The following is a 20,823-nucleotide window of genomic DNA, read 5'->3' on the forward strand; positions in this document are numbered from 1 at the left end:
GTGTGTATAGACAACATACGTTACGCATATCTCTTATATTTGTAAAATTTGACTTTTTTCTAGTGCATGTTCACAGCACTTCTGTGTGCAAAGTTATCTAAAACTTTTCTATTGCTTCTAATTTTAAGCTTCCAAAACATGTTGAGACATGAAATATGTTGAGATAATTTTGAAAGGAGAGTTGTCATCAAAAGAACCAAAAACAGTCTTACGGATAGAGCAGCATCTCATTTATTTTATGTCTAGCATTCTTTCATTCAATTCAGGGGAAACATGGAAAATGTATGACTCATTCATTTATTCCTCTGTCAACAACTATGTATTTGGAGGTCTCTATTTGCCTGCTACTGGGGTTACAGTGGTGAATAAGAAAGAAATGGCCTGCCCTCATGGAATGTGTAGCCTATTAGGGGAGAAAGGCATTAATCAAATAATCACATAATTACATAATTGAACATTGTGATAGGTATCACACCCCTGTGCGATGGGGGCATGTAATTCATGAGGTGTTGGTGGAGGAGGGGAGAGTCTCCAGTCTCCAATCTGGGAGAATAGGAACAGCTACCTTTTTGCTTAAGCTGAGATTTGCAGAACAACAAGCTGTCCAGGTGAATAGTAAAGGACATGGCAGTGAGAATGAGGTGGCTGTCAGTTCTCCAGGTAGGATGAAAAAGTGTGGTCAAAGGTGCAGAGGTACCACAAATGGAGCTTTGCCTTTGAGAGGTCTCAACTTTGCAGAGGGTGCAAGGGAGGTCCACTCTACTCATAATTTCCTCAAACTCTGGCTAGTTCTACACTTCTTGGCTTCTTAGTGAAGGCCATTATAACTATAATTATAGCAACATTTCCTCACTCTTCCATTGCACTTCATATGTCCTTTGTAAAAGTGATCTGGGTAAAGCAAGTGAAATTAAAATTATTTTGGTACCTCTTATATACCATCAAAGGTTTAACAGAAGAGATAAGGTACCGTGGCCATGTAAAAGCCACACATATTCTTCACATAGTCCCTTCTCTGTCTTTATGCTTCTCCCCCAGAAGCATAAAGCGTATCATTTTCTCCCTTAGGCCTAAATGGTAACGATGCCTTTGTAAAAAAAAAAAAAGTCAGGAAAAGCTCTTTTGATTACATACTTCTTCTAAGGAGTGATAAACTTCATAATTATATCCAGAGAGGGATCTTCGGTTTCTCTGGGTTTGTGAGCGGCTTCCCTTCTCCAGTGTTTTCTGAAGATCTTCTATGAGAACCCTGGATTTGGAATGACAGATATGATGAAAAGTAAATTGAGATATTGCAAAAATCAGGCAACATCCAAAGAAAATCATATGCATCTATGTAAAGAAAGACTGTGATGATCAATATTTCTAAAAATACCAAATGTTGGGAAAATGTTATTTTTCAGGAAATGAAAACTGTTAAATAAGTGGTGTAATGAATTTAAAGTGTAAAATTATAGGCAGATGTCCTTAAGTGACGGTAGTAGTAACAATAGGTACTATTCATTTGCAGCTGCAACAACTGAATGATGGCTATGAGCACTTAGATTTATTGAGTGCTACTTACCAGCAGCCAGGCACTGTGCTATGTATTTTATGTACATAGTCTTAGTTAATAGCCCTATGGTCTATGTGGTAGATTCTCTTGTTATTGGTATTTTTTAAATGGGGAAATTGAGTCTCAAAAGGGTTAAGAACTCGCCAACATTACTCTTCTGGTTAGTGCCGAGCCAGAATTTGAACTTGGAAGGTGAACCCAAATTCCAGTCTCGAGATTCCAAGTTCAGGGTGGCTTCATAAAAAACGAGCCTAGGCTACTCTTCCACGCCCTTGCCACCTTCTCTTTCTGCTGCTTCTTCCTGAGCATATCTCTTCCATCACGGAGGGACTGTACTCACATTACTACCCAGCACACCTGACCTAAGACAGAAGAAAGGAAAAGGGGAAAAGAAGCTACAGTCCTCAATTAGAAAATGAAGAAATATCCAGAGTTGGAAAAAGCCATTTTACTGCCTGCCAGTATCAAGAATGTCAAGAGAAGAGAAGCTCAGCCAATTACAGAGAATGCATTTGGAAATTAAAGGCTGAGGCCAGGGTGGGGGATTCCAGGCTTTGTGGAACCAGCTTCAGGCAGTCATTAGTGTTCTTGATGTGACATCTGAGTTAGATAAATACAGGCCTGTCTTCTCAATACTCACCATCCTCCAGTAACTAGAGTTCCACATAGTATCAAAGCACTTCAGTCATTTGCATTACTTAAATATGCTAGAAAACCCCCTAATAATTTTCCTGGGCTTCGCAGGTGGCTAAAAAGCTTTGCTTTCATGTTTTATTTTCCAAAAGAACCTGTTGTTTAATGGTTTAAGTGCTATTAAAAGAACATATAATCGCCTCTTTAAATAACTATCAAGGCTGAAAGTTATTTAAAACCTTGAATATTAATTTTTAAAAATTAATTAAAAAATTATCTTGAATCACCTAAATAAATATTTTCTGTTCTATGTAGAAAGTAGATTAACATAGCATCATACTGGGTATAGGACATTCTTTTTCATTTACTCATTTATTATTTATTCAGCACCTACTATGACAAAGCACTTAGGAATTGATCATTGGCTTATTGCTCTTTTTGTTTCAATTTTTGATTTTAAAACTGAAAACAGTTTAGAAATCAAGGTAAGGTGAGACGGTTCAAAGCTTGGTTAAGTCCCCAACGGCTGCTTGCAGTGGCTCAAAATGTGAGTGGCAGGTAGTTGTTAGTCTGAACACCATCAGTGTTAGTGCTTTCTTTATTACCCTCAAAGTAAGAAGTTACAGATGATTAGGTCTGTATAGGCTAAAGAATTTTGCAATATTGCTAAGGTAAGTCGTGAGCCAAATGAACCTCCATATCAATGTTCTAATGTCCTTGTGTTAGGAGAGAATCTGGGATGGTCAAGACGGTTGTGAGTTTGATTAGGGCTGTCGTCGTTAAACATTGCCAATGTATTCTAATACTGCAGGGAACCTTCAGGTATGTTTCCCTCACCAAAATCATCTATTATTTCGCCTGGCTACTTTTTTCAATCCTAAGAAACTAAGAAAGAAAAATGTAGACAGATTTGCCAAGGCCAGAAATTTATACCAGGATCTCCTTCTGAATGTCCAGTTGTTAAAGTCTGTGATACTTTGTTATGGCAGCCCCAGAAAACTAACCAAGGTCTCTGTTCAGTAACTTACACTGCACCCAAATGCAAGACCTAGAAGATCAATCTTAAATTAAATTAAATTAAAAAATAATTATGAGGTTGGAGGTCCAGTCTCATTTTCCTTGTTAAGTAGTTGACTAGAAGCTGGCATACAGATGACAAGGCTGTGAAATGGAGTCTCAGAATGGTCTTTGTAAACTGTTGTATTTTCTTAGCTCCTCACAGCCTGTGATGATTCCTATCCCAGTTGTGTATATTCCCGTAACGGTGACTAGAACTATTATAAAGTTTCTGAGTGATACCATTACTCAGTACAAAACCACCTCCTCAAAGTTTCCTGGGTGGAGAGAGGGCCTCTCAAAAAACAGAAATTTCTTTTTTGGGGGAAATTTATGTATGTATGTATGTACATATGTATTTATGTATGTTTGGATGTATGTATGTATGTATGTATGCATGTTTGTATGTATTTGGAATCTTGGTCTGTCACCTAGGCTGGAGTGCAGTGGAGTGAATTCGGCTCACTGCAACTCTGCCTTCCAAGTTCAAGCGATTCTGATGTCTCAGCCTCCCAAGTAGCTGGGATTACAGCTGTACCCCACCTTACCTGGCTAATTTTTGTATTTTTAGTAGAGACGGGGTTTCACCATGTTGGCCAAGCTGGTCTAGAACTCCTGACCTTAGGTGATCCGCCTGCCTCGGCCTCCCAAAGTGCTAGGATTACAGAAATTTCATCACTGATTTTTGCAGGTATATACTTTATAGAATGACCAAAATTTTTTATGGTAGAATGAATTCTTTCATAGAGGCGGATTGATCACCTAGGGGCCAGACACATGGAGTCACATTATCTCCACTTTAAAAATCACTGTAACTATACATTATGTATTCTAACACAGAGTAAATGACAATCTTTTGAAAATACCCCAGGCTACAATACTAAAAGTCAATTAAAATGATCTCTATCTAGTGGGTTCATGGAATTTGACTCATATGTTATTATATTGGGACCAACAAAATGAATAATTCTAAATGACTGTTCTCCATGAAGGAGGCAACTAATTTAAAACACTCATTTTTGAGACTTTTTTCTCTGTGACATAAAGTGTGATATTTTATTCTATATCAGTTCCACATGACCTATATTTAATGGCAGGAAATAGAGACTTGTTAAAGTAACTGATATATTCTTTTCTACTGAATAGTAATCAATGAAGCATGTGAGTGGTTACTGAGCACCTATAGATATAATTGCCATGCTGTTCCCTGTCGGGCATTCAGAGAAATCAGAGTAGGCCTTCAGAGCTACAGCAATGACTAAAATGTGTCCAGTATGAACAATAGTTTTATGCACAGCTGTGATTCTGTTCTAGATGCATAGATAAAATACCTTTCTGCAAAAAGCATATCAGCACTTTAATAAAGCTGTAAATATCCTCCTGGCAGGGCAGTCTCTGTGTGGACCAGGGATGTCACTGCCATTTGGCACCCCTTGGCTCAGCCCTCCAGAGAGACTGGACCCTCACCATTGACCCACAGAGCAATCAACCCACCCCAGGCACTCCTGGAGCCCCAAACTGTGTGCCAGATTTGACAGTACAACAACCTGCTAAAAAATTTGGGTAGTTGGAGTAGTCACTTACACTCATGCTTCTCAACCCCAAAGTCTTAGGATTCCCAGCAAAGGGTAAGTCACTCCCTCCCTTTCCATCTCATTTCATTAAGTCACCACACTACACTTCTCTTAGATCTTCCACTGATGTCCCTTCTCTCCTCCATCTGCTTTTCCCTGTGCCTGCTGTAGTCTACCTTCCCTTGTAAATGAACTTCTTACATTCTCCAGTCTCTTCAGGGAACTCTCTTTTCTCATATTCTTGCCCCATCAGACATCTGACTCTTGAAAGGATACACAGTCTACTGTGGCTTTCTATTCTCAGTCTCCCTCCCCACCTGCCTGCCGTGGGGCAGAAGGAAGAAGGTCAGCATATTCTTCTGTATGCCATGAATCTTCTTGCTTCCAGGGAAAGCTCACCCTCTAGGCAGCATCATGCCACCTCTTGCTGCTTTCCTTGGACTCTTGACTCTGCCTTGATGTTCCTGCCCGAGAAGTCCATTCTCTTCCTCCTCTAATCTTGCCATCAGCCAAGGAGATTCAAGATGATTCTCTGGTGATTTAGGCCACCTGTTCTTGACTGAATCAATCTCAAAGATCTCCATGCAACACTCCCCTTCCATAATCTCTGTGGCTACACTGTGGATCTTGTCATCAGCCATAAACATTCTACTACCTAGGACTCTGAGCATCCAACTACTCACTTTTGGTCAGAACTTCTTTCCTTCCCATTTGTTGCCCTCAGTAACACTACATTGTTTTCAATCCAAAGACTAAATCTTCCCTGATTCTTCCATTTGGTCCCCTCATCCCTCCTAGGCACTCCTGCCTTCCAATCCATATTAGACCTAGAGATGAATACTTGAACTAGTATCTCACTAAGGTCCTCAACTTTCTTGACGCCCTGACCTTTCCATGGTTCTATCCAGCAGAACCTCAGCTCTGTATCAGGGTTACAATCTCTTGTCTCTGCAACAACTACTTCTCTTTGCTCTTACCTCAGTTTTTCTCCTGGTAATATCCTTTAACTCTTCTTTCTTACTTTCAGCAGATAATTTTGTTTCTTCATTCATCCAGAAATTTAGCCATTGGCTGTAATCTGTTTCTTTGTGTCCACTCTCCTCTGCACACTCTTAAGTAGATCCACCACATTTATCCCTTCAGTTTTAGAGAATGAGGTATCCTTCCTACTGTTCAGACACTGTCCCTTCTGCATATTCTCTCTGGCATCATCAATGTCTCCCTCTCTACAGGCTCTTCTCTCAGCCTACAAATACACCAAGATTTCCCCCTACACAAAAAAATCCCAATTCTCCCAGATAGGCATCATCTATGCGTCTCCTCCCAGTCACATCTCGTTCTCTACTTCTTTTATTCTTGCTGCTAAGAACAGGAATAGACTCTGCTGATGTGTGTTCTCACTTCCTGTTCATTTCTGTGCCTACTAGTGTGAACATTCGAATCCACCTTTAGAGTCATCAATGTTCTTTCCGTTGCCAGATCCAAAAGAAACTGGCTGGTCCTTTTCTTGCTGGATATCCCTGCAGCACTTGGTACCCTGAACCCCTCACTTTCTCTAAAGTCTTTCGTTTCTTCTTCAACTCCTCTTTCACTTGCTTTTTTTTTTTTTTTGAGACAGGGTCCCACCCTGTTGCTCAGGCTGTAGTGCAGTGTGCTATCTCAGCTCACTGCAACTTTTGCCTCCTGAGTTGGAGCAATTCTTCTGCCTCAGCCCTCCCAAGTAGCTGAGATTACAGGTGTGCACCACCACACCTGGCTAATTTTTGTATTTTTAATAGAGACAGGTTTCATCATTTTGGTCAGTCTGGTCTCAAACTTCTGACCTCAGGTGGTCCACCCGCCTCAACCTCCCAAAGTCTGGGATTACAGGCGTGAGTCACCATACCCTGCCCCATCTACTTACTGTTTTAACCATCTTTTTAAACCAATCCTGAAAATATCTAAATCTGTTCAAGTTTGTCTACTCAGTTACCCAAGGTAGAAAACTTGGAGTCATCCTTTCACTTCCTCCTTTCCTACTTGCCATCCAACAGTAGAAGAGTCTGCTCTGAAATATTTTTTGAATGCTCTCATGATCCTACTACTCTGGACCTAACTCAGAGCCTCACTCCCTCTTCTCTGGACTGGTGTCTCCTAGTCCCTCCACGCTACTTCCCTGCATGTGGCTTCTTTGCAGTGGGGCAGCACCACCCACAAGACAAGGACTGAGCTCCTGCCCCTGCACATAAGACTTCCCACAATCTGAAGTCCCTGTTTCTCCAGCATCGTTTCTTTCTGCTCTCTGAGTTGCACTTTGTACACTAACCACTCTGCCTCGTATGCTGCTTCTTCCTTTGCTTGTGTGATCCTCTCTGCTTCTGTCTGTCTGGCACAGCTCCTGCAGAAAGCCTTTTCCACTCCTGCCTTCTCATCCACCCTCTAGGCCTTGCTAGGCTGCTCTCCTTTCTTCACAGAAAAACATCTGTGTTTACACCGATCACTTAGTGGTAACAGTGAAATAGTGAAATGAAAGGTCCACATGGTTTCTCCCATCCCCCATTGGACTAATAAACTCTTCAAGGTGAATATATTCATTCAGTTTTCTCCATATGAAAAAATTGTTCCTGAACACTGTTGTAAGTGCTTAATAACCTAAATACAACTACCATTTGGTTCAGTTCAGTGCAGATACATTTTATATCAAGTGAAAAGGAGTGCTTACTTGTACTGGATGCTGGCTTCCTGTAAGAAGGCTAACAGGGCTCGGGAACCACTTTGGGGGATATGGACATCAGTAACTGTTCCCTCTGATACATAGGAGATACTGCTGGGCTGCCACAGGTCCACCTGTAGTGCAGGAACCAACCTATAATTCATATCCAATGTAGGTGGGGAAAAATCTGTGTCACGATGTCAAACACATTCTTTTGTTTGCATAGAGTAACACCAAACATATTTTGGAATTAGACTTAATGCTCGCATCATCAGGGTAAAACTCCTATTTGATCTTGAATTTGAGTTTCCAAACTATATCATACTCATGTAGAATTTGATCATAATTTGCAAGTAATAGTTTGAAGACCAATATATTGAAGCTGCAAGGTAAAAATGTTATGAAATAGTTTACATACAATTTTGATATTGTTTTAAAATTGTTTGCCATGCAGATACTTGAATATCTGTAAGAAAAAAAGGATAGAAATCACGCTTCATCCTACCACACAAGCCAACTGTGGTAGCTGGGCACTGTTTGGTAATTTTAGATGGAAGTTTCTCCCATTCCTGGTCTTTTTTTTTTTTTTTTTTTGAGATGGAGTCTTTCTCTGTCACCCAGGCTGGAGTGCAGTGGTGTGATCTCAGTACCCTGCAATCTCCGCCTCTGGGGTTCAAGCGATTCTCCTATCTCAGCTTCCTGAGTAGCTAGGATTATAGGTACACCCCACCAGGTCCAGTTAATTTTTGTATTTTTTTTTTTTTTTTTTTTAAAGAGAAACAGGGTTTCACCATATTGGCCAGGCTGGTCTGAAACTCCTGACCTCAAGTGGTCTGCCCTCCTAGGCCTCGTGAAGTGCTGGGATTACAGGTGTGAGCCACCACGCCCCACCTAAATGGAACATTCTCTAGGTGCCTGTTCTTTCCACATGCCTTTCTCCAATTCTTACTCAGCCTTCACTTGTCAATAGAAACAAACATCCCTTTTCAAGGAAGACTTGGCTGCTAGGGTAGATCTCCTTGTCATAGTTCATAGGGTACCTGTTGCTTCTTTCATGACGTAACTTCCTCTTGCCAGAATAAGCTCCGGGAAGGCAAAGGGTTTGCCCATTTTATTACCACCCATCCCAGAACAGCTCCTTGTGTAGATTAGCCACTCACTATTTGTTGCATGAGTGTAGACCTCCCCCTATTTAGTAATTCACTACATGTTCAGTATTTTGCAGGAAAGCAGAAGCCACATCTGTTTCCTTACTATATTCTCCCCCGTGTCTTAGCCAGTGCTCAGTATGTGGTAGGAGCTTGGCCTTCATCAAAGGCATGATGGAATGCAGATGGGAGGGAGGAGAGCCCTATCTCTGCAGGAGCTTAGAGCATCATTTCTAATTAGGCACAGTTTGTCTTCACAGTCCTGCCTCTGTCTACCCCTGACTGTTCTGGGCCTTGCTCTTCCTGCATCTCCAGCCTTGGAGGATGCTGCAGGGCCTTGATCTCTGCTAAGCCCTTATCTGATAAAGTTTAGTTACTTTATCTTCACTTAAGTGTCAGTGCCTGCTTTCTGTTAGGAACTCTAGAAGACCAAAAATACTTTGTGACTAAGGGAAATAAACCTCTAATTATATAATTTAATATGGAACAGGGTAGAGAGGCTTTTATTTTGGGGACAAAGAGTACCTGTTTTCTTTCATGCAGCTGACTCCTCCACTTAACTTATGAGGGCAAATCTGACTCAGCTAACATGTCAGTCCAACGATCAGCACACAACAGAAGTGTGAGGCTGGAAGGGATGCTGAGAGGTCATTCAATCCATCTGTCAGCCCCTGGGCAAGGACACATCTAGGACCGTACCAGACTGTCCCCAGTAGGTGTGTCTAAACCACATTTTTTAAGTTTCCAAATAGAGGAGAGTCAACAATATCGTAACTGAACTCATTCACATTTAACAAGATTTTCAGGCATGTTTCTTAATCCCTTCTATTGCATCATAGTTTCTTTCTTTCTGTGTGTGTGTGTGTGTGTGTGTGTGTGTTCTGCTCTTCAGTAAGGAACAGTTGGTTTCTTGCCTTTATAAGATAAAGTATGTTGCTATCTTTCACTTTTCTTTTTATGTTAGATTTTCTAATCCTTTAGAAGATAGAATCTTTAGGACTTGCCTCTAAACCCATTACAGAGACAGATTTTTGATATTAAGGATAATAGTTTGCTGCCACCCCTTAATGCCAGTGGAGATGAGGAAATTGTGCTGTATTCAGGAGACAGAGAGGCACAGGTAGCTAAAATAATATGAATTACCACTCTAGAGAGGAGTCTGAAAGTGCTATTTTCTGGAGTACACGCTGAAATAAGAATCCTCATCCAATAGAAAAGAGCAGCTTCTCCACAGGAAAGTTCCATGCAATGTGCCCTACAGCAAGGTTTGGAGAAAGCTTCCTGGGAAACTCACATGTCCTCAGAAAGCGTTGGCCTAAAGGGCAACTGATAAACAAGAATTTGCAAAATCAGGAATTCTATTTGTTGTGATATTAGGAAAGTAAAGGAAATGAATTATTAGTTTTTCTCCAGTTATATTTTAAGGAAAGGGAACTTGAATCAGCAGCGTACACATTTCAGTCAGGGTGGTGCAGGCACATGCCGAATAAGATATACGGGACAACAATTATCATCTGAGATTTGTAATGCTTCATCTACTTAATAGAAATTTCTAACCTTTGAGGAGGAATTAATTGTAGATACATTTAATGAAGGAGAAGAATCAGGTTTATAGAGGCTAAGTCACTTTCCCAAGGTTACACAGGTACAAAATGACTGATACAGGACATCCTTAATTGGAGTACCCATTATTTACTGACTCGGTACATGTCTTCAGGGTCTTTTGAGAATATGCTAGAAAAATACGCATTTTCCAACTTCCTGACCTAGTATTTGGGGAGGTCTCGTCAGTTGGTCTCACATTCTGGTCCCTCTGGTGGGGTTATTTGTCTCATAAGTTAATGTGCAGACATTTCAAGGTTCTAATAAGCCCCCTGTATATAGATTCATTTCCTTAGGGCTTGATCACATGTGGATGAGGTAATTAGTAGTTCTGAACTGCAAAACTGTGTGATTCTGGGCTGTAACATAACACAAGTATCAAGAACCTTATTGGGATGATCCAAGGCTGTCTGCCATCGTTACAGGTCTCTGCTGCAAGCAGCCACCTGATACTCCACAGGAAAGGATATTCCTTTGTAGAGCCTTCTGGCCTAGGAACCTGGTGACTGTTCCTGTGTGTTCCTTTCCCGACATATTACCAGTCACATATATACAGACATGTTTAAGAGGCTGAGGTATTTCAGTGTCATGCTTATTCTGACAGCCTTGGGCTGGAATCCTAGCTCTGGCAGCATTGGCTGTGTGACTTTGGGGAGTTTTTTTTTTTTTTAACATTTCTGGGCCTCAGTATCCTCATGTGTACTGTGAGGATAATCTTAAAAACATAACCAACAGGCTTTCTTGGAGGATTAATTGGAATCATAGAAGAAAATAGCAGAGGGTCTGTCACATAGGAGGAGCTCCAAAGATAATCACTGTTTCTTATCACTGCTATTTGAGAAGCATATGAAAAGAAGGGCTGGATGGAGTAAGGACAGAGTTCAACTTCGTATGTTTAGGATGAAGAGCATGGTGAGATTGTGTCCCTATTCAGAGAGCTTAAAACCTAGAGATAGCTTTAAGGGTGTGATGGTAGGAAGCAATAAATAAACGAAAAACATAAACAGTGCAGGAATGTTTCCTAGCACAAAGTCAAGTGGCTGAATTTGAAACCACTATAGTGGTGGTGAATTCCATGGGCCCTGGAGTCTGATTCCCTAGGATCTGCTCTAGGCTCCCATTTAGTATCTGTGTGATTTTGGGCAAATTCCTTAACTTTCTGGGCCTTGCTTTCTTCTTTGGTAAATTGAAGATGATAATCACTTCTTCCTTATTGATCAATATGGTAACTTGAAAATAATAGTTACATCTTCCTTATCGGTCAATATTTAATAATGTTAGTAGTGATAGCAGCAGGACACAAATTCCTAGGTAGACAGGGACAGGTCCCCAGTGAAACCTGACCCTCATGCCAAATACAGCATGAAGCCTGCAAACTGAGCTGCCAGTTCTGGGTGGAGTCCACGACCTGAGTGAGAACTTCCTCAATGCCTTTTAGCTAATTAAATGGTGCTTTTGTCAGGCCTGCCCATGGACCAATCAGCATGCATTCGTCTATTCTGAGCCCATAAAAAGCCCAGACTCAGCCTCACAGGTGGCTACCCACCTTCAGGCCCCCTCTCACACAGAGGGCTACCCACTTTGGGTCCCCTCTGGTGTTGAGAGTTTCCTGTGGCTCAATAAAATTTTTCTCTGCCTTGCTCACTCTTCAGTATCTGTGTACCTCATTCCTCTTTGTCGTGGGATAAGAAGCTGGAACCTGTCAAATGACAGGTGCAAAAGAGCTGTAACATGTGCTCCTGCTCACTGAGCCAGGGGAGTGAAGAAAAACCACTGGGTGCTACATGCCCCCATTCACTGAGCTAGAGGTGCGGGACTGAACAAGCTGTGACATGGCTCTGTGCTGAGCTGCGGGTGATGGAAGTGAGCAAGCTGTTACACACTCCCATTCAAACTGTTACACATCCCATTCATGATGGGAGTGAGCAAGCTGTTACACACTCCCATTCTCTTTAGCAGGAAAAAGAGAAAGCTAAAATATTTCTTGGGGGCTAAGACCTTGGGACTCCCTGGGCGAGAGCTGTAACACGCTTTGGCCTCCATGGTTGCTGGCCTCTCCCAGTTTTGGGGTACCACTGCATTCCCCTCATCCAGGTGCTGGCGCCCAAGGTGGAAGCCAGTTTCAGCATCCCTGGTCCAGCTGTGGGCTGTGGTGGGTGCAGCAGGTGGGCACAGGATCCAGGCTAGGGCACAAGCTGAGTGCAACCTGCTGGGCTGAGTGGGTGGAGTGGGCCTGGCAGCCTGAGTGAGACCCTGGGCAGAGGTCACAGCAGCTTTAGAGATTTCTTGCTGACGAAGCAGCACCAAAGGAATTCTACCATACTAGTAGTCATTTTTGTTACTATTACGCTGGAGATTAGAGAGATTATAGAAAATGCAATAATTAGGAGTGTGAATTCTATAGCCAGGCAACCGGGGTTTGGATCTCAGCTCTGCCACCGTAGGCTGTTTGACTACAGGCAATCTACTTAGTTCTCTGTACTTCAGTTTCCTCATTTATGAAAATGGGACAATAAATAGCATATTTTAAATATATTATTAGGCTTAAATGAATGCATACACACAAAGTACTTAACACAGTCCTGGTAACTTGGAGCATTCATTAAATGATAAATGATTCAAAATTAAAAAAAATTTCTTTGCAATGAAAAGCAGTCATAATTTCACTGAGTATTAATGTCATGGCTCTTTCTGGTTTTTGTGCTGTGCTTACTTATTGGCCTGGATGACTTCTGAGAAGCACCTGCCTATCTTTTAGCCAAGGGCTAATTACACACGTGGTTCAGGTATCACGGGATGGTGCTCTCAAAGTCCTCCAGCAGCTTCAGGGCGAGTCCTACGCATGGATGTGGGAAGATGCATAAGGTGCTCTGTCAGCTTGGTAACAGATGGCTGGCCTCCTAGCTGCCCAAAATAGCACAGTAGCGGACTTTCCGGCTCTATATTTATTCTCATTTTTTTGTTGGCTTGGAAAAGGGTTAGGGAGGGTACTTACATGCCATGTCATAGGATTCTAAGTGAGAAAACTTGCTATCAAGTTTATCTTCAACTAGTGTTTGATTTAATTTACATAGTTGTATCAATTGAATATTAGTTCAATAACTGGAAACTGCCTTCTCTTATTTACTCTTAAAATTCTTTTTGGTCTGCAGCCATTTAGCTTTCTTGAATCTTCTTTTAGGATCTTTTGCTATGGATTCTTGGAGAGCTTCTCTGACCTCCAAGTTTAGGTCAAGGCGTGTTTGTTGTCTGCTTTCATATAATTTTTTTTTCTCATAGTCCACAACCTTTAATTATGTCTCATTTGCATCAGTAATTGTTATGAGTTTTCTAGGGCTGCCAAAACAAACTGTAAAAGACGGGATGGCTTAACACAACAGAAATCTATTCTATCACGGTACTAGAGTTCAGTAGTCCAAAATCAAGGTGTTGGCCAGGCTGTGCTTCCCCAGAGGTTCTAGGGGAGATTTCTTGGTTGTTTCTTCTAGCTTCTGGTGGATGTAGGTATTCCTTGGCTTATGGCCATATCCCTCCAATTTACGCCGCCATCTTTGCATTTTTTTCTCTTCTGTATCTTCTCCTCTTCTGTCACTTGTAAGAACTTTTGCCATTGGATTTAGAGCCTATCTAGGTAGTCCAGGACAACCTCATCCCCAGATTCTTAAGTACATTTGAAAATATTCTTTTTTGCAAATTAGGTCACATTCACAGCTTTTGTATATGGTTAGGACAAAAACATGTCTTTTTTGAGGACACCATTCAACCTGCTACAACTGTCATGTTACTATTTCCCCCATTATCTCTATGACAGTAGGGACTGATATTTTTTCTTTAAATATATCCTCTTTCCAAGATTTCTCTAGAGCATTTCTAGATTCTGAATCCTACTTGCCCTTACCATGGAACTGATAAGGTAGTCTACTTGAATTTTGTCCACTCATCCCATTTCTCAACTTACATGACCTTAATTTTGAGTTTTTATTACATTTCAGTGTAATCTTAGATTATACTGCTTTGTAGGTCACAGTGCTGTATTCCTATCTGATGACTGTAACAGCTACAGTAGTCATACAGTTAAAGAAATGCTTATATTTCACTGTATTATTCATTCTTGCTCTACTTATGACTTGCCAACATTTCAAATATTGGTGGGTTGCTGACAGTAAAACTTGCCCGAAGATTGTGGTCTTCTGTGAACCAAAGACATGGTAGGTTGTTGAAATTCTGGGACTAATTTTGCTTAGGTCTATCCTTTCTTTCCAACCACAGAAGTAATTTGCAAGTTATCACTTTCCTAAAGCATAGCCCAAATAATTCCAAAAAAAGACCCTGAAAATTTAGGCAACTAAAGCTCTAATTGTTTTTGTCATTAAAGAAAAATGAAAATATATCAACTAACAACTAATTAGGCATTGAAACAACAAAAATTGGTGGGGGCCCAACAGTGAAATAAAATTAGACCAGTCCAAATGAAGGCATTGCTTAAGAATATAAATTTCAATATAATAGAAATTAATGCTACTAACCTGAGTACTAGTTATAAGGCAAGTATTATTTCTACAGCATTAGTAAAGGTAGAAGGTCTAGTAAAACTTATTTTGGTGCCCAAGTTTTCCTCTTAACTCTCTTCAAGGCTGAATGCTGATTGCCATAATGGGATAGTATCTCTCATTTATTAAAACAAAGCACATGTGTTAGAAAAGAAAAACATTCTTAACATTTCCCTGAACTACTAATTGATACATCACCAATCTGAAATGATTGTTGAAGCCCATCAATCAAAGACTCTCAAGACAGGTCATTATCCTAAGTGAAGCATCTCAAAGAGAAAGTTAAATATTGCATGTTCTCACTTATAATTGGGAGCTAAATAATGTGTACAGAGAACATAGTGTGAAAAAATAGACACTGGAGACTCAGAAAGGTGGAAGGGTGGTGGGGTTGGGTGAGGCATGAGAAATTACCTAATGGGTACAATGTACATTATTTGAATAACGGCAACACTGAAAGCCCAAATTTCACCACAATGCAATGTATCCATGTAACAAAACTGTAATTGTACCCCTTAAATTTATGCAGACCTCCCTCCCCTCCCACCTCACCACTCTGCTCAGGACAGTAAAAAAAAAGTTGGTTTATTAACTTGTTGCAATGGGAGTGGGGGGCAACAGAACATGGGAACGACAGGCAATCTCAGTAAGAGGGACTTAGAAAGGACTTATTGTGGGATTTGAGTTTGCATTAGGAGATTTGTGGAGAGTTTAAGGAACTGAGGTTTTTCTGTGGACTGAATGTTGTGATGAAGGAAAGTAATTCTATCATTTGATATTTTAATAATTTTATCTAGGAGGTGGGAGAAACAAAATGGGTCTATAACCATAATTGGTAAAGAGGCAGTAGTCACTGACATTAGCCAGAAAAGGGGTATGCTTGGTGATTTTTCTGAAATAGACATTTTTTTTTTTCTTTCTTGGTTTGTGTTTAGACATGACCACAATGGTCTTGTTCTTATCTTATTTCATGGTGAACATAGATAGGGTGGCGCTGTCTAATGTTGCTGTTCTGTGAAATGGTTTATGTTCAACAAAGGAACATGATGTATTGCTGTGGGAGCTGGGCTGCCTCCTATGAATACCAAAGTCCAGGTGTTAATGCCAGCCTGGCTCTTCCTTTTTTCAGGATAACCACCATTCTCCTGAGGCTGTGTGACAGAGAATGGGTGGGAGTTCCCAACACTATCAGGCCAAGTGGTTGGGAGGTGAGTTACAGGCTTCGGGAAGAAGATGCAGGTCTGTGCTGGTCCACGCAGGAGAAATTAGGAAGCCAATGACACCAGACTTTGGCACCCTGCATCTTTCTGTAGTATGAGCACATCACCACACTTTTCATATAAAAGAGTCAATATCACCTTAGTTTCTGCCCTTTAAGTGAACATTAGATGACTTATAAGTACTAACGAAAGGTTTCTGACTCCTACTTTAGAGGTTTTGAGAACTTAGCAGCCCCTCAGGAAATCTATTAGATAAGGGAAAAATATTTCACTATGTTTTGCTAGCTTAAAATAATCCTCTACCTGAAATTCAAGTTAGCATTTTCAGCCTGGCTCCGAGGTAGAATGGATGGAAATAATCAGAGATCACTTGTCATGACCCATTAAGAAGTACATTTGAAGATAAGAGCTCCTGGGCTGTAACTCATCCAGTAATAGAGATTCTCCTCTACTCTTTTTTGATGACTTATAATTTTAACACTGATGACCTCTCCATGATATCTGATCACTACATTCAGAAGCATTCCATTTCGTGTTCTCAACAACAGTATGATATTGTATTTACATTTAAAAATTCTGGCTCTTTTCTGGGGTCTAATGCTTGATGAAATGAAAACCTGAATCATTTTAGATTTTGTTATGCATTTCCTCTTTCAGATGTCGGCTTAAAAATTCTTCTATGTATTAACTGGAAAACAAATAAAACTCGTCTTTGGCTTAGTGAAAAAATGGGAAACAAAAGACATGATTTCTTCCTGGTGCTGTCTAAATGTTGATATGTCACATCTAGAGCCTTAATTTTCTTAATTACAAATAAAGAGGTTGAACTACATGATTCCCATGTATCCCTTAAACTCTATAATAATGCCAGACTCAATGTGATTTTTTGAGTATAAAAGTTTACGTTTCCCTTGGAAAAATTTCTCAAGTTCACCCATATTTTTCTCCTTTCTTTGAAGGTCAGAAAAAAGACTCTCAATAATATAATGCCAACATCATCATTCAGTGATCAGTTATATTAAACCAGATAACTACTCCATTTTTAAAAAGTTAATTTCAACCCCTTTGCTGAAAGCACTTTTTCAAAATAACTAAGAAGATGAAATGGAAATCAGTACATTGTTTTTTCTTCCATTTTCCTTCACATTAATTGTCAGCTGATGTGAGAAGCCAGTGAAGAATCCCCAGGGTGGAGGGCTGGATGATCAAGCTGCTGAATCATCACTCTGTGAACATGCGGAGGATCCGGAAATTGTTCTGTCTCTCAGCTGTCTGTGAGAACAGGCTGACTTCCAAAAGTCAAGTCACAGCTTTGGTAACTCCCCCACCTTCCTCAGCACGCTTTTATTCATTGTTTACTGAAAGCCTGCAGAGCTTCAGCCATTGAGCTAAGTGCTGAGGGTACAACAATGAGCAAGACACAGCTCTGTCCTCAAGGGCTAAGCAGATATGACCTGCAGTGTGATTAATCCACAGAGAGAACACGCTACCGTTCCAACATACTTTGAGAGGTAGTTTGGGACATCTTTCCAGGAGAGTGCTGCCTATGCATAATGCCAAATGACAAGCAGGAGTTGGCTAGGCAAAGGTGAAGGGAGTGGGAGTGAGAGGCTCCATTCAGAGACTTCCATGCAGAGGCTGGTTTGGTCAGGGATAGAAGAGATGAAAGAGAGAATGTACTAGGAGTATTGGCATTTACCTTAGCCCTGTGATCCTGAAAGATGAAGGCAGTTATACAAATTCCACTGCTCCACTGTGTCCCAGAAATGGCTTTCTTCAGGGGGCCATTGTTCCTCCTAGGACTCAGGTAAGACTGCTGATTCCTCCCTTGTTTTCCTATGACCAGTCTAGACATAGACCCTCCAGTTTCCCATTCTTTGCCTCAGAAAGCAATCTAGATAATACTATCATGATTTGACCAAACTTGAGTTAAGCTTCTCTCCTTCCTCCATGTCCCTACATTTTTACTCATCCTCAGCCTGAGCTGGCATTCAGCCTCTCCGTAATGCCCACTCCTGAGTGTCAGCTAACCTCAGGGTAAGACAGTTTCTGATCCACTGTCCAATAAAACCACCGCCACTTGTTCATCGCACTTCCTGACACCTGGCACTTTCTAGCTTCACTTCTTCCCTATTAAAAGTCACTTTTCTGCCTGATCTTTAAGATATGTAGATCTTCATGTTGGCATGTTCTGCCAAGGACAGGAAAGACTATTGAAAAGTGTAAGGAGAGACTATTGAAAAAAATTAGTGCAAGAGAGGGGAATAGAGAAGAGACTAGTTTTTCCCTACTCTTGGAATAATCCTTTTCAATAGTCTCTCCTTATGTAAGTCCAGATTTGTTTTTTATTTGACACAACAAGAACATGCTCATGATTTGGAGAGTTGCAAGTACAGACGTTCTTTTAACTCACTTCTACTTAACGGATCCCAACTTAATGTTCTTCTCTATTGACAGAACTTCCCATTTCAAAAAAAAAAAATGCTGAAATAAAGATAATGCCACCTTGCTCCCAAATAACAAGGAGGCCTTAAAAGAGAAATTCTTACTTTATCTTTGGTAAAACAAGCTTTAGACCTGAGCAATAAAATATAAAGATAAAAAGGAAATAGGAGAAATGAGAAATGACTGATCAGAGAAAGTTTAAACCTAGCCAGGTAGCGATGAGGGATGGGATATCAAATAAAAGCAAGGTGATTAGCTTCACAGCCCTTTATGATAAAAGCTCTCAATAAACTAGGTATCAATGGAATGTATCTCAAAATAATAAAAGCTATTTATGACAAACCCACAGCCAATATCATACTGGATGGGCAAAAACTGGAAGCATTCCCTTTGAAATCTGGCACTAGACAAAGATGCCCTCTCTTACCACTCCTATTCAATACAGTATTGGAAGTTCTAACCAGAGCAATCAGGCAAGAAAAATAAATAAAGAGTATTCAATTGGGAAAGGAGGAAGTCAAATTGTCTCTATTTGCAGCTGACATGGTTGTATATTTACAAGACCCCATCATCTCAGCCCCAAAGCACCTTAAACTGATAAGCAACTTCAGCAAAGCCTCAGGATACAAAATCAATGTGCAGAAATCACAAGAATTCCTATACACCAATAGCAGACTTAAAAAGAGCCAAATTATGAGCAAACTCCCATTCACAATTGCTACAAAGAGAATAAAATACATAGGAATACAACTAACAAAGGATGTAAAGGACCTCTCTAAGGAGAGCTACAAACCACTGCTCAAGGAAATAAGAGAGGACACAAACAGATGAAAAAACATTCCATGCTCATGGTTAGGAAGAATCAATATTGTGAAAATGGCCATACTGCCCAAAGTAATTTATACATTCAACACTATCCCCATCAAGCTACCTATGACCCTCTTCACAGAGCTGGAAAAAACCACCTTAAACTTCATATGGAACCAAAGAGAGCCTTCATAGCCAAGTCAATTCTAAGCAAAAAGAACAAAGCTGGAGGCATCACATTAACTGACTTCGAACGATACTACAAGGCTACAGTAATCAAAGCAGCATGGTACTGGTACCAAAGCAGAGACATAGACCAATGGAACAGAACAGAGGCCTCGGAGGCAATGCCACACATCTACAACCACTTGATCTTTGACAAACATGACAAAAGCAAGCAATGGGAAAAGATTCCCTGTTTAATAAATGGTGTTGGGAAAACTGGCCAGCAATATGCAGAAAGGAGAAACTGGACCCCTTCCCGACAACTTACACTAAAATTAACTCCAGATGGATGAAAGACAAACATAAGACCTAACACCATAAAAACCATAGAAGAAAACCTAGGCAAAACCATTTAGAACATAGGCATAGGCAAAGACTTCATGACTAAAACACTGAAAGCATTGGCAACAAAAACCAAAATAGACAAATCAGATCTAATTAAACTCCAGAACTTCTGCACAGCAAAAGAAACAATAATTAGAGTGAATCGGCAACCAACAAAATGAGAAAAAAAATTTTGTAATCTACCCATCTGACAAAGGACTTATATCCAGAATCTACAAAGAACTAAAACAGATTTACAAGAAAAACAAACCCATTCAAAAGTGGGCGAAGGATATGAACAGATACTTTTCAAAAGAAGACATACATGAGGCCAAAAAACATGAAAAAATACTTATCATTAGTGGTCATTAGAGAAATGCAAATCAAAACTACATTGAGATACCACCTCACACCAGTTAGAATGGTGATCATTAAAAAATCTGGAGACAACAGATGCTGGAGAGGATGTGGAGAAACAGGAACACTTTTACACTGTTGGTGGGAGTGTAAATTAGTTCAACCATTGTGGAAGACAGTGTGGCAATTCCTCAAGGACCTAGAAATAGAAATTCCATTTGACTCAGCAATACCATTACTAGGTATATATGCAAAGGATTATAAATCATTCTTTTATAAAGACACATGAACACATATGTTCATTGCAGCACTATTTACAATAGCAAAGACTTGGAACCAACCCAAATACCATTCGATGATAGACTGGACAGGGAAAATGTGACACATATACACCAAGGAATACCATGCAGCCATCAAAAACAATGAGTTCGTGTCCTTTGTAGGGACATGGATAAACCTGGAAACCATCATTCCCAGCAAACTGACACAAGAACAGAATATCAAATACCACATGTTCTCACATGTGGGTGTTGAACAATAAGAACACATGGATACAGGGAGGGGAGCATGACACACTGAGGTGTGTTGGGGGGACTAGGGGAGAGACAGTGGGGAATAGGGATTTGGGGAAGGAT

At 40.4% G+C, this 20,823-nt stretch overlaps 1 protein-coding gene across 2 annotated transcripts in view; it reads right to left on the reverse strand.

Annotated features, from left to right (window-relative positions):
• The window catches only part of CPA6 (carboxypeptidase A6), a 331,259-nt gene that overhangs the window by 84,993 nt on the left and 225,443 nt on the right, over positions 1-20,823 (reverse strand). For both annotated transcript variants that reach the window (XM_003942899.4, XM_074386629.1), the window contains exons 3-4: positions 7,520-7,644; positions 1,135-1,249 (exon numbers count right to left, since the gene is read on the reverse strand). In XM_003942899.4, coding sequence (XP_003942948.1) covers positions 1,135-1,249; positions 7,520-7,644 — 240 coding nt within the window. The remainder of the gene's footprint in view (positions 1-1,134; positions 1,250-7,519; positions 7,645-20,823) is intronic.

The sequence above is a fragment of the Saimiri boliviensis genome, chromosome 15 (genome assembly GCF_048565385.1).
Source record: "Saimiri boliviensis isolate mSaiBol1 chromosome 15, mSaiBol1.pri, whole genome shotgun sequence".
In the NCBI taxonomy this organism is placed as follows: Eukaryota; Metazoa; Chordata; class Mammalia; order Primates; family Cebidae; genus Saimiri; species Saimiri boliviensis.